Source organism: Drosophila mojavensis, unplaced genomic scaffold (genome assembly GCF_018153725.1).
Source record: "Drosophila mojavensis isolate 15081-1352.22 unplaced genomic scaffold, ASM1815372v1 contig_81, whole genome shotgun sequence".
Taxonomy (NCBI): Eukaryota; Metazoa; Arthropoda; class Insecta; order Diptera; family Drosophilidae; genus Drosophila; species Drosophila mojavensis.
The window spans coordinates 4,685,165-4,699,823 of NW_025318907.1; the positions used below are offsets into that span (position 1 = coordinate 4,685,165).

Consider the following 14,659-nt stretch of genomic DNA (forward strand, 5'->3'; position numbering starts at 1 on the left):
AGCACACAAGCGCACGCAAACAAACACACAATTAAAACTGCATAAATATGCAAGAATGTGCATGTCAGCTCAGCTTGAGCAAAGGTCGACCTCCAGCGCTCTCTATCCCTCTCTCACTCACTCTTCAATTTATCATTGTGTATGCGTTTTTGTGCATATTAAGCAAGCGTTAACGACTCTGATATACCTACACCATATTTATTTACTTACATGTATTTCCATATATTTATTATATCTATGCATCTTTATTGCGAATTTTTATTGAGAATAGGAGATTGACTCTAGTAGCATGTGCTATTAATTAATACAATATTTTAATAGCTCCAAATATAATTAATAAAATATAGAAAACTATAATTAATATTATACAATTATTTATATTTATAGATTAAAGTTTATTATAAATTGAAAAAGACAATAAATATAATATACAAAAATATATTTAATATATGTACGTAGTACAAATGTTTATTATTGACTATCCATATATAAAATCAATGTATCTCAAGACCGAGATTTATCATACAGTGATAGCTGAGTTAACTGTTAACAGCTTGTATATATGTTTTCTTTTTTTTATTGTATACCAATTATAGTTCGATTTATTATATGATATATACCAATACAATACTTCTATTTAAAGGCGTATATTAAAAATATTATTCTAACAGTTTAACGTCTGAAATTAAGGATATCATTTGAATGACGCCTTATCCGAAAAATGTTCTAGCAAATTAATGTAATAAAGCAAACCAGATGAAATGCTAAAAAAAATGTATTTCGCAATTAATTGCAAAATTTTATGAGTAAGTATTTTAAAACACAAAAATATTCTCTTAAATAAATAAAATAATTCAGTTAAATTGACAACCCTATCACCTCATTATGCCATAAACATCCGCAGAATGGAGTCGCTGGTAAGGGTATAGAAAAGTAGAGCGCATTATAATGTCAGCGGTAGGCTGACTGCTGTGCAGCACTGTGGCAAAGGCTAAACACTAGTGCAAACACACACACACACACACAAACACACCCGCTACGCACAGCAAATAAAGTGAAACCATAATTGTTGTACTTGGCAACTCGACTTGCCTCGTTTTGTGTTTGGGTTATAAAATATGAATAATGTCAGTTGGCTGGCTGGCTGGGTGGATGGATCTGCTCGTAATATGATGTGCGTATTTGCTAAACCCATTTCATTTGTTGCTGCCACACCCCCTGCCCATTCATCCCCCGCCCACCACATTCTCGCTGCTCGCACTAATTTGGTTTAATTTGCAGTCGAGCAGTGGGTGGGCGAGCATTTGTTGGGCCCGGATTCAGCAGATTTTGTGGTAGTTTGTCAGGGGAGCATAGGCGGGTATTATTTTTAATGAAATGATGCGCGGGCTCGTAACTGCAAATTGGCCTCAGTGACCCGAGCGCAAGTGACAGTTGTCCATAAAGTGTAAGAGCGATGACTGCCTCCACATCTCGGCAAGCTGCCGAGCTGTCGACAAAGTTATTTGCATTTCAGTTAGTCTGCTTGGCAGTTAAATGTTTCGTTGCGCCACGTGGGCGTAATTAAACACTAAAAGATGAATTTTAACTGGGAGCCTGGCCACTTGTTCTTGGCTGATAAAAAGATTTGCCAACTAAGCGTAGCTCATAAAAATCTAATTGCACTTTTATGGGACAGAGCTAGATTTGCACAAGAACAATATATATAAGTCATATTAAATGCAATTAAGTAGTCAGCTACATAAAAAAAATAAAATAACATACAAATACAAATATTTACCTTCATTTATTTAACAACTTGACTAAAATATAATTATTATGAGCTATACAAAGCAAAACAAAACAAACAAATAAATAAATATTAAATCTTGCCAAGTATTTAAACATTTCCATTTACTACGACAATTTAATCCACTTATTATAGTTTCAACAATTTGGTGAAATTAATTGAATTGCATTCATTACTGTGGCAGTGCATGAAAAGTCATTTAAATAAATATGAATTAAAATAAAATCGATATCAGCGACCTGCGATGAAAATAAAAAATACAAAAACAAAAAAAATGGCAAATTGTTCAACCTTAATTACTTAATGGCTTAAAAATGAGCTTATTGAAGGTACAGTCCGTTTAACTTGCGTTAAGTTCCGTTCGGTTTGAATGACCTCATCCCCCTTCCTTGGCCCTGGCCCAGGACAGTCTCAGCTGTAAGTAAACGCACAGCATCTGTGCAAAAGTGCTTGTTGTGAACAAAATTTAATTTTTAATATACATGCTCTTCGGCACTTGCGAGCATGGAAATCGCGTAGGAATTTTTGCAAACTTTTATATACGACATTTTAATGCTCTGTAGATAAATTAAATAATCAACTTTAAAGGAGATGCCTCGTTAGTTTTTAATAAAAATTCAACTCCTACAATGCGAAATCAATACACATATAATAAATATTGTATATTTGGTATTCATTTATGAAAACATTTCTTTTTTTTCCCTTAGTTCATTGATTATTTGATTTAAAAATAGTTTTTCAAGGCATATTGTTAATTAATATTTTGCATACAAATCTTCATTTTTTGTTAGTGCAGATATAAATAATTAATATTTTATTTAACAAAAAACGTTTTTACTTAACGGCTATCACTCTGCATGTCATCCCTTCATTCAGGTTCTCATTGCATGCACTATAAATATGCATGATTACAACAAAAGAATTTAAGGCCCGCATACAGTACGCTGTAATACATATAAATGTAAATAAATATAAATACGTATACACATTCATACACACACATATGTGTATACTATATGTATTGTAATGAAATCCCTTTAAATGTTTATGAAAAATTCATGACGCGTGCAAATGGCGCGAAAACAAGTTGTCTGCATGTGTGTGTGTGTGTATGTGTGTCTGTGTGAACAACATTGGCCAATGCACTGGGCTGCTTACACAACTGGCCAACGTTGCCACCCAGTTGGTCTGGGTGAAAATGACGGCGCCAAGCTTGCCAGACACGCAGCATTGCATGCAAAATATGTTATGAAAAGAATGCAGGCAATGCATTGTATTGCTGTTGTTGTTGCTGCTGCTGCTGTTGCTGTTGCTGTCTGTACACGTGCACCAGCAGCAGGCAGGCTCTGTGCTGGGCTGTTCCCCATAAATGGCCAAGAAGCATGGAGTCGCCACGCTTTGCACGTGATCACAAAAATGAATCCATTCGTTTGTTGTTAACTCATTTTACTTCAATTATTCCACAAACAAAAAGTATTCGAATTGCAAATAAATAATAAAAAAAAAAACGTTTTGGCAACCCTAGCCGCAAAAATAGCGTAAAAGTAGAAAACGTGCTGCACAGTTATGTGAGCGGGCGCGTCAGAGCAGAATATGAGTGTGTAGAGAGAGTGGGAGTGTGAGTGCGAGTGAGAGAGCGGGAGACCAAGAGGGAAACGGGCTAACCGGTTATATAACTTTTGACCGTTTCAATACTAATGAGGCTGTCAAGTGTTTTGCATAAAAAAGCATCAAAAGTGCTTCTTGGGCAGCGCGCGCCCGAACGTTTTTTTATGTTAATGGGCGAGGCGCACGCAAGTAGCACACAAACACAAGCAAACAAACACACACACACACACCCACATGCGGGACACGCACAAGAGTAAATGGAACTAGGCGGCGTTTGTAGTGCAAGTCAATTTTTCGATAATTTGAAAAGTTTATTTAATACAAAACGTGATTCAATTACAAAACTGACCAAAAAATACACACGCACTGCAAAGTGGCTGTCTGTATGTGTGTATGTGTGTGTGCGGCGTGTTTGACTGTGAGAGCAAGTGGGACAGAGTTTGCCCTTTTGCCATCTCCATGTAACGTTATAACTGCTGTCGATTCGTTTTGTTCCTGTTGTTCGCTGCCAAAACTATTTTTTTTGTATTTGCTTGTAAAGCTCAATTTTGTTGTTGGCTTTGTTCGTGTCGTTCAATAGCGCTTTGTTAATGTAACGGAAATGTAGCAGCAGCAGCAGCGGAGACAGCTGTTGGTATGTGTGTGCTACTGCGTGTGTGTGTGTGTGTGTGAGGCAGCAGCAATCAACGGATGTGGCGCACGCTGTGATTGTGGTCAACGCCATCTTTTATTGAGCGAGTGACTTTTTATCGTGCTCACTAACCGCAACACCTGGACCAGAATTAATCAAAAACAACAACAACAAAATTAAAGGGAATACATATATATATATATATTGTTTTGTTAGGTTTTCTTATGCCATTACATAATTGAAAATTGATATTTAAATTAAATTATTTTAATTTACGCCGCAACAGCTCGTAATATTGTTTTAATTAAAAGTTCATTTTTTTTTTCACATATGACTTTAATTGCTTTTGGAAAGCCTATTAATTGGCATAGTAATATAAAAAAGAGATATATTCATGAATATTGTAATGGGTATGAGCACAAAATATAATAAATATAATAATTTTAAGACAATTTGAAACGGGTATTAAAAATAACATATTTTGTACTTAATATATATGTTTTCAATGTTAGTTAATATAAGCAAATAATAAAATGCTTTTATTTTATAAATATAGTATATAAATATGTTTGTGTTGTTGTTTGATAATTTAAATTATAAATTATATACAATGTATCAATTATTATATATGTAACCTTAGCTTTTATATTAACATTATATATTATTATGGCTGTACTAATTATAATTTATTAGGTGTGCATATTTTATAAATAATTCAGAATGTATATATTAATTATTAGTGATGAACTTATTATTATTAATAAATATGTTTGATTAAATTTACATAAAATTAAATATATTTAATTCACTATGTTTGACTTCTTTAACAGTCTGTGGCTGCTAAATAAATTCATCTCAATCCTAAAAATATTTTTGTCATATTCTATTCCATTTGATTGAGTATCTATCCTGTGTTTGTATGCGGAAGTGAGTCATCCTGTAAGCTCCGCACCTGTAGAAATCGGTGAGTCCTTATGACAGGTAACACTCGAGTATAATCAATTTATTTAGTTAAATTTGTTGGCTGAAAAGTATGCTACATATATTGCTCTAATTGCATTGCCATGGCTAATAGAATAAGTCACAGTAATACTAACTGCTAGTTATTAAGGATGCAAATATTGGTAATAGAATAATTTACTCGCACAACAGTTGTTGGCAGCACCTTGTCTACCTGGTTGTGCCCCAACAGGTAATTCAAAGTGTTGACTAACTTTTTAGATTCGTGCTAGCTGCTGAGTTTGTTGTTTTTTTTTTTTCTTCGACTTCTCCTGTGCTTTTTGTCAACTTTGCCGCATAACCAATGAATTTTTATGCAAATTGCAATCGCCTTGCAGCTGACAACGTGCCACATTCAACTTTTTGCGTCATCTTTCAGCAAGAAGAAAAGGCGAGACCGAGGCCCCAAGGCGTTGCCCATAAATCTTTGAGCAGCTACCACCACTTGAGTATATATATATATATATGTGTGTGTGTAGGTAAGTTGTTTACCTTGTTAACTTTGTGTAGGCGGGGGCTGATTCAGTCAGGGGTTGACTTGTTGAAAAATACTCGTACTTGGCAATCAGTCGGCATTTGCATAATTTGACAATTGTTTTCAAATTGCAATAACAATTTTAGCTTAATTGTTTTGCACACGCCAACAAATATTCGCGGTGCTTTAATTTCCATTCATTTTATTAGTGCGCCAAAAGGAGGAGGAGAGGTCGAAGGGCGCTGAAGCTGACACACACAGAAAACTTTTTCAATTCAATTGTAATATAAATATTTTACAAATAATTGCTGTCATTTCCACGCAAATAAAAAACTGGTAAAAAGTTTCTATTTTATATAGCTTTTTTTTAATGGCCACAATTTGCTGCGTTTAGTGGGCGTTTAAGAGGGGCGGTGGGGCGGTGGGGCATCGGGGCACTGGGTGGTTGGCTGTAGATGAACCGCAGCTGTTGCTCAATTAAAATGCATGACTATTGTCAAGTCAAATTACTAAGAGGGTGGCAGCGACCCAATTGGCATTCGAGAGCCTCCGGCATGGAGTAGAACAATTGAAATTGCACTGGGGTTGCTGCAGCATGATTGGGGGAAGTAACGTTTTTTTTTTTTTTTTTTTTTTTTAGTTTTTTTCCTGCTGTGATTGAGATTGAGCCCTGCTATATGTAAGTTTTTTTCACAAAAGTTTCGGGGGCTTTAAGTTATCCACTCAGCAAAAGAACTTTGCATAAGCAACAGCTGCGCGCATCCAAATTCATAGCAGGCAGTTGCAACTGTCAGAAAGTTCTTATTTCTTTTTTTCTGATGTAAGCCACAGGCAACAAAGCTGGGGATATACCAACGTAATATGGCACATATGTATGGAGTACACAGTATCAGGATATATGCAGCGAGCAGCTGACAAATCCAAACCAAAACTTAGAGGCATATAGCCTCTACTTATATAAGTTAGACTTTTATTTGAAGCGAACAACTTATTCAAAGTATTAGGCATATAATTTTAAATATGATTTATATAAATTTGTAATTTTTCTCGAATTTTTGTTTTCAATTCAGAACCTGTACATTTATTTTTTACATTTATAAACAATTTTATTATAGTTTAAAGCAAGGACCTCTTATATTTATAGAGAATAGTTCAACTTCATCAAATGTTTACAAATAGAGAGGCACGACTAAGTAGGGCAGAGTATTTCTAACTATTGCACTCACTCCCTTGTCTCAGTTACATATATCAAGGACTAACTATTGTTGAGCCAACTTAAATGCAATTTGGCAGCTAGAAGCGAATGCGCCCAGAGTTATGCTACAACAACAACAACAACCGCAGTAACTAGAATTTATAATGACTTGGCAAAATGATTTGCAATTAAAATGTGAGCATACACAAAATAGCATTTTGCATCTGCGAACAAAAATCAAAGTCATGCGACGTTTTTGGCCATAAGCTCTAAATTTGCATAGCCACATGGCAGAGCTAAGTGAAGGGCGGAAGGGGCGGGCTAAGACTACTACAGCTGCTGCTGCTGCATAGACTGTATAGACTGTACGTAATTAAAATGCTGCAAAATTATACATTAAATGGCCAAAACTTGGCAACATCCGACGGCCAAACAATGGCCCCGAAACAGCTGCCAGCGCGTTGCACCTGGACAAGGCCAATGCATTGGCCAACAGCAACAGCAACAGCAACAGCAACAACAACAACAACAACAAGAGCAGCCACAGGAAGACAACGTCGAGTGCTTGGCCGGGCTTGGCTAACCAAGCCAACGAGCAACTTCCTGTTTTACAGTTTTAGGCTGCCGGTAAACTCATACATACTCACACACGCACACTCATACGCGTGCACACACACGCACACGCCTGACTTCGCTTGTGCATGCTTATGCATATTCACGTCAGTGATGAACCATCTTACTTCATTCTGAATGACAGCTGCTAGAAGAGAGTCCCTTGGCTTCCTTCTTATATACATGCATACAAAAATCACAATATTTGCTCAATAATATTTTATGCTGTAGATCTCAAATAAGAAACGTAACATAACAATAAGTATGAAATAAGTGTTTTCAAGAAAAAAATAATAATAATAATATAAATAAATAAAGAATATAAAAATATATATAATATAAAAAATGAAGAATAAAAATATAAAATTAGTTGCAAGTTATCATAAAATATTTAATAAAAATCTGAATTAAAGACTAAATGGAGCCAGTGCAAATTAAGAACAGCAAATTAAACCAAATTTTTAAACGTCAAATACAATATAATGGATTTTATTTTATTACTCCTCATCTCTCTTTTTTGACTTTTATAAAATTATTTTTTTTTTTTTTTACAAAATACTGACTTTTATTTGAAAAAAAATCAAGATAAATATTAATATTTAATTATTAATAATAATAACTTTAATTACATTATTATATAATAACATATTTATTTATATCAAATTATATATTTAATAAGTATTTTTCTCACTTGTATCACTTGTTACCAAGTGTTTTGTAGTTAATATTAATTTTAAATATTTATGTATATATAAATTATATATTTTGTCATATAAAAAAACAAGAATAATAAAAATAAAATAAAACATTAAGATAATAAAAACAAAATACAAAAATTGTACTAATGAATATTGAATATTATTTCCATACCTAATAACAAATTTCCTTTTCAATTCCCAAGTGCTTTCACCACCACTAAATCTTGGTAATTTGTTCAGCTGGGCACGCACGCATCTCTATTAAGTACGCGCACACACTCTCTCATGCACACAGCTACAAGCACACACACACAGACACACACGCCCAAACGGAGGTTGCATAAATTTTGCGCAATGCGCTTCGTGTTGCCAACTCGGAACTGTAAAGCTTTTTGGTAAATGTTACGAAAATGTTTGCCGTGCAGCCGTCTAAAATGGCAAGCGATGCCACAAAATCAGGTTTTTGGGTTAAACGCCAACGTTTTTGTTGACATTCAAATTTGCATAGCCAAAATTTAGCGAGGACGAGAGACGAAATGTTGTGCTGCTGTCATATTTGATGTGCTCAAACCGAATGCGGAAATGAGCGTACACTGTGTGTGTGTGTGTGAGTGTGTGTTCATGTCTGTGTGTATGTGTGTGTGTGTTAACTGCTTTTAAATTTGTTTTAATTACAGCCCGATTGCACATTGTTGCAGCTCGTAGCGTTCAGCTGGCAGCGACTTATAAAATATTCAGCATATTTTTAAGTGCTCGGGCGCGAAAAACGCGCTGATCCTAAGAGTATGCAACGGATATTGCTGAGCGAATAATAAGAGTGAAAGAAAAAGTACAACAAAAGGAAGAGAACAAAATGAAAATGGAACCAAGTCGCTTTTGGTCACTTTGCACAAATATGCCAAAGAAAATTGCAAAATGCCTCTGCACATTTTTGCAGCTCCTCCAGCCCAGCCCAGCCCAGCCCAGTTCAGTCCACCGCCAACTCGCAGTGTGCCGCCGAACCGCAACATAAACAGCTGTTTCCGCTAAGTGTAGCTGCCGGAAACGACAATGGCCTGTGTGTAGTTGCTTCCTTGATGGCAATGGCAATGGCATGCCGGACAACTGGACACGTTTGGCCAGTGTACACTGGGCAACTTCAACAGCAGTTTGCTGGCATCGTCAAGGCAACAAACTACAGCAACAACAACAGCAACTGCAACAACAACTATAACAAAGATGTGAAGCATAAGGACATTGGCATTTTCTCCTTCTTCTTCTTCTTCTTCTTCTTTGCCGACACTGTGCAAAGTGGTGTCAAATGTCAAAGGCACTCGCCTGAATTGTCAAGTAGCTTTTCACACAATTTTTACCTTAAAACAAAAAATAAATAAAAATAAAAATGCGAATTTACAGGTTCACCAGTAAGAAGATTTATATATTTATAGGTTATGTATATTAAATATTTCTTTTAAATTTTTTTTATAATTTTAAAAATATTGTCATTTATATAATTGTAGCTAACGTTGTAGCAATATTTTAATGTAACGTTTTGATAAAAATATACAAAGACTTTTATTAGGTAGTTTATAAAGCCATTAAGTAGGGTTTGGCCTATTTCTGTCTAGATTTAGCCAAAAACAGTTTGGATGGAATACCCAGAAATTGAAGCAGACTACGTACAATCTCTAGTCTTTAAGGGTACTCGATAATATAAGATGTGGCTGTGTATGCCATCGAATAATTATAAATATTAATGTACATAAGCTGTTTAGTCTTATCAATCATATATGTTTTCGAGCAGCGTAATTAATATCTGTTCGTATATCTCCCTGTCTGTCTCCCTGTCTATCACATCGCCTGTCTCTCTGTCTGTCTGCCTAAGTAAAGGGACGAGAAATAACTAGAGAGAATCATTTCACTTGTCTTATTGTATGCAACAGTGTTCAGTTCATACTTATATTTGAGTAGAACGAAGCTAGAGTGCTCACAGCAGCAGAGAGTGTTCCCATTGGTCATTTACAGCTCGACTGCAACCTCGATCTCTACCTGTTGCCAGGCTCAACATTTGAGCGACTTAGTGAGCAGAAGTCGCCCTATATAAAGGGCAGCAAGTTCAGCATTTCTTCAGTCGTCCTAACCTGTTCGAGGTCAGTCGTTAGGTGCAGCGTAGTGCAGAGTAGAGCAGTACAGTAGAGTCATGTGAAGTGGGTGATCGTTGGGCTAAGCATTAAAGACTTCGAGAGGAAATACTTGGAGAAAATAGAGGCAATATACGTAAGAAAATGCTTACATGTATGAAAATGTGTATACAACTAAATAAGCTTTTATATTTATAAATTATATTCTAATTTAACAAAACTTGTTATTAATGTAATTCTAGCTGAAGCTGTAAAAAAACTTTAATAATGCTTCTTCGAAAAAACAGTGTAAAAAGACGAAATTGTTTACAAGCTAGTTTATAAAACTATCTTAAAATAATGATAGACTTACCAATAAGACGAATGAGACGAAATTGTTTACAAGCTAGTTTATAAAACTATCTTAAAATAATTATAGACTTACCAATAAATATGTTTTTTATTTTATTTTCGTTTATGATTAAATAAAGTATATTTTTGCATTCGCCTTAAGCTTATCAGCTTGGAGTTGTTATTATTACGCATAACCAAATATTTAAAGAAATGCATACATTACTAACTAAAGCTGAATTAGGTGCTTAGCAATCGGCTGAAATTCAACTAATTGTTAGTTATGGCAAGTACTTCGAAAAGAGAGAAAGAGAGAGAGAGAGAGAGAAAGAGAGAGAGAGTGAGTAAGACTCTTATTCAATCGGTGATCGCATTGCGTATGGTGTATAATGCGAGTCGATCGAGAGAAATGTTTGTTTATAATGAACACATCAACAAGTAAGAAAACACCAGCAGCAACAGTAGCGACAGCGGCAGACGCAACAAGTTGCCCCAGTTGCGTGTGGCACAGACGGCCCTAAGACCTTGCCGCCACCCCCAAAAGCCGGCCGTCTAATTTTAACAACGAAAATCAAGCGAAAACAGTTTCTATATGTAAGTAAACGCACAACAATATCTAAAATGTTGGCCCTTTGGCTCAACCAGAGCGAGAGAGAGAAAGAGAGAGGGAGAGCGAAAAAAATAAATAATGAAACCATTTCGAAACTTGACGAAGAATCTGCAGAAAGTTTTCGTTCTCGTTTTCGAAAATAGCATTTAGAATATTGAAGGAATTAGTTTTGAAGACTGTGTCAGTCGCTGCCCAAACGCGAGGCGACGCGCTGCGACGTCCGAGCGAGCCGAACCAACCCAACTATATAAAAATAAATCGCGTCTAAGAAAAAATCAACAAATAAGAAAAAAAAAAAGAAACAAGAAAAAAAATAAATAGCAATCGGTGCCAAAAATTTCAAAATTAGAGTCGAATAACGTAATGTGTGTGTGTGGCTGTGTGTCGCTTGTTGTGTTGTAAATAAATGAGACAAATGTTAATGCAAATCTATAGCGAAGCCATATAGATAATACTAGATAAAACTCGGAAAACATGTCCACAATCAATGCTGGGCGCAAGAACAGCGCCCAAATAGAGGTTATGCAGAAGGCTGGCTGGAAGATCGATGAGAATGAGAAAGGTGAAGCGAAAAGCAAAAAAAAATGTCAACACTATCATAACTCTCTCTCTTTCACTCTGTTGTACAGCCTGTTATATAGATATAGAGGAGGATGACGATGCGGATGCCAATGATAAACTGGATGAATCGCAGCGCGTTTACTCCCGCTGGTCCGAACTGCCGAATCTGATATTGGAGGAAATATTCACTTACCTCTCACCCAAAGAGCGCTACTACGCCAGTCTGGTAAGTGCACTGCCGCTGCTGTCATCGTTCAATCATTGACTGCCTCCTCAGGTTTGCCGGCAATGGTACAGCGCCTTCTATTTGCCCACCGTGTGGAACAACTTCGTGGTCGACGATCGCACGCTCACGCGACCCAAGTACAATTACTACTCGGGCTGGCAATATTGCCTGGACCATATGCGCACACAGAACTGCTTGGCTCGCATCGGCAAGCACCTGAGAGGCATCGAGTTCCGGCCCTGGCATAGCTTCAATAACATCTATCAGTTTATGACGATGTTGTCGTGGAGCATAGACAAGGTAAACAAGCGTAGAACTCGGGCTGGACTCTCAAATCAGAAAAGACTTCTCGGTAGTTGAATGGTTCATTTAGAAAGCTAGGCCCAAGTCTCGTTTATTTTATTTAGATTGTTATGCATAACTTATAATAATGAATCCTTCATCTGCAGGGCCTAGAGCAGCATCCGCAATCCGAATTGATTGGCATGGGCCAGCGCATACGATCGCTGGTCTATCACTTCCCCTGCAACATGTCGCAGCCCAACGATCCCGAGGGCATCAAGCTGTTCGGCACCGGCGGCCAGCTGCTGAAGGGCCTCAAGGAGCTGATGCTGCGCCTGCCCGATCTGCACACACTGAAGCTCATTGACTTTGTGCTGGAGCGCTTCGAGGCGAACCATTTGCTGGACGAGGTCGTCTGCAGCTGCTGCACCAAAATGCGCGTGCTCAACCTGGTGAATGTGACGACAATGCATTGCCCCATCATGCATGTGGGCCTGTTTCTCAATTTGCGCGAGCTCACGATATCGCCGCAGAACATCGACGACGATGTCTTGTCCCTGTTGGCCGACACCAAGCTGCGGCACTTGCACTTGCTGCAAAATTGCTATACGCCCAACCATTTGAGTATCAGCGCCTGCGGCGTCAAGGCCTGGCGCAGTCTGAAGGCCACGAATCCACGGCTGAGGGTTCATCTGCGCGTCGAGAATATGGTGGATGGCGATGTGGTGCTCCAGCCAGAGGCGCCGGTGCACAGCATCACCTATTGGGCACCACAGGCGCGCATCCGCACCGAGCTGCTCCTCCGCATGGTGGACCACTACAAGAATACCTTGGCCGTCTACGGCCATGAGCTCCTGCCACGCTTCAGCAGCCCGAAACCCTTCGACAGTCGCGTCGACAGTGTGCTCTTGTTGATGTGCAGGCAGTGCTTCAATCTGGACACATTGGTATTTATAAATATTCTATATATGTATATACTATATTTACTAACTGAGAGACTGGGGATGTAGGCCTTAGCAGCAAATGCTAATAAGATTTTGGTCACAAAAGCTTAAAATCTATTTAAAATATCGGGTTTGAATCGTTTTATTTCCGTGATTGATTAGCGGATTCGATATGATTAACAAATATTCGCAAACGTAGTAGTTTTCTTTTTATTTATTTTTTTTAATTATTTTTTATTTATTTATTTTTTTTTTTTTTTTTTTTTTTTTTTTGTATATACTATTTAATAGTAATACATATTTATTTTAATTTATATAGATTTTGATTTATTTTTTATTTATTTATATATTCTTTTTAATTTTTTTTTTTTTTTGTACATATGATTTAATAATAATACATATTTATTTTAATTTATATAGATTTGTAATTGAAATCAAATAATCAACATAATTAATAAGAACTTCAGGACTTTAGCTAATTTTAAGTACTTCATTGAGACTCCAGAAGCTATTAGCTTTACTCGCTTAGCAGACGAATTTTTACCTTTAAATTTAAGAGAGAACGTATTACACAAACAAAGTCTTACCTACTTGTATACATGTTCACTTTTCATTTAGTCACCTCTCTCACGCTTACCCTCTTTCTCTCTTTACCAGGTCATACGCGAAAAGGTATCCACATCGACTTTGCTGCTGCTAGCACGCACAGCCAAGAATCTGCAGAAGCTGCACGTACGGCGTTTCGCTGTCATCTTACGGTGCGACTGGCCGCGGCATCCAGAGTGGAGCGACGAGTTCCACTTGTGGCTGAGGCGCAACTCGCGCTCCTATGAGGCGGTCGAACGTGAAATCTCACAGATCTTGGGCTATAAATGGAATTTGCTCAGCGATCGCGATTTCAAACAGCTGACGGTGAACGTTAGGGCGGGTGCGTAAAACCACGCCCTCTCACAAATGAGAAAAAAAAAAAAAAAAAAACCTGCAACTTGTGATAAACGGTGTAGAGCTTTATTAGCTGATAATAATTTGAGAAAAAAGGAAAAAAACGAATAAACCAAATATTTACAAAATCAATTTTCAGCCTATTTTTTCTAGCCTACGGGGAAAAACATAGACGAGTTGCTAATTTTTGGAGAAATTGACTTTTTGCACATTCATCGTCAATCTAAGCTTGACATACTTATAAGAGAGCTGTTGGCATTTAACTGCGCTCAGTTTACATTAGCAGCTCGACGAAATATGAAAGTCTTGGCAATTATTTTCACATTCATGGGCCTTTGGATGGCCCCACTGGAAGCGACACCAATTATCAGCATTGGCCTGCCTGTGCCCATAGCAATTTCTGCGCCGTACTATGGATATTCGTCGCCGTATTACTATAGTAGTCCTTATTCCCATCATCATCATCATCACCATCATTCATCGCCCTATAGCAGCTATCGTCATTATTCGCCCTACGATCACGATTTCTCAGGAATCTATTGGTGAATCGCTTAGCCCGAGCAAAAACTGTCAAAACTAGTCGAAATAAATTTGCAAAATTTGATTTAATTTATTTTAAGAACATTGAATTGCGTTT

At 37.1% G+C, this 14,659-nt stretch overlaps 1 protein-coding gene and 1 long non-coding RNA gene across 2 annotated transcripts; one reads left to right on the forward strand and one right to left on the reverse strand.

Moving 5' to 3' along the window:
* The first annotated feature begins 11,384 nt into the window (after positions 1–11,384).
* On the forward strand, positions 11,385–14,154 carry LOC6580717. Its single transcript, XM_002006484.4, has 5 exons — positions 11,385–11,629; positions 11,697–11,854; positions 11,906–12,154; positions 12,304–13,083; positions 13,738–14,154. Exons 1-5 carry the CDS (start codon positions 11,542–11,544, stop codon positions 14,014–14,016), a joined length of 1,554 nt encoding a protein of 517 aa, XP_002006520.1. The 5' UTR covers positions 11,385–11,541; the 3' UTR covers positions 14,017–14,154.
* LOC122757762 lies at positions 13,462–13,806 on the reverse strand. Its single transcript, XR_006357903.1, has 2 exons — positions 13,718–13,806; positions 13,462–13,624 (listed from the first exon to the last, which is right to left on the reverse strand). It is a non-coding gene; the product is annotated as an uncharacterized LOC122757762 (long non-coding RNA).
* Positions 14,155–14,659: the final 505 nt, after the last annotated feature.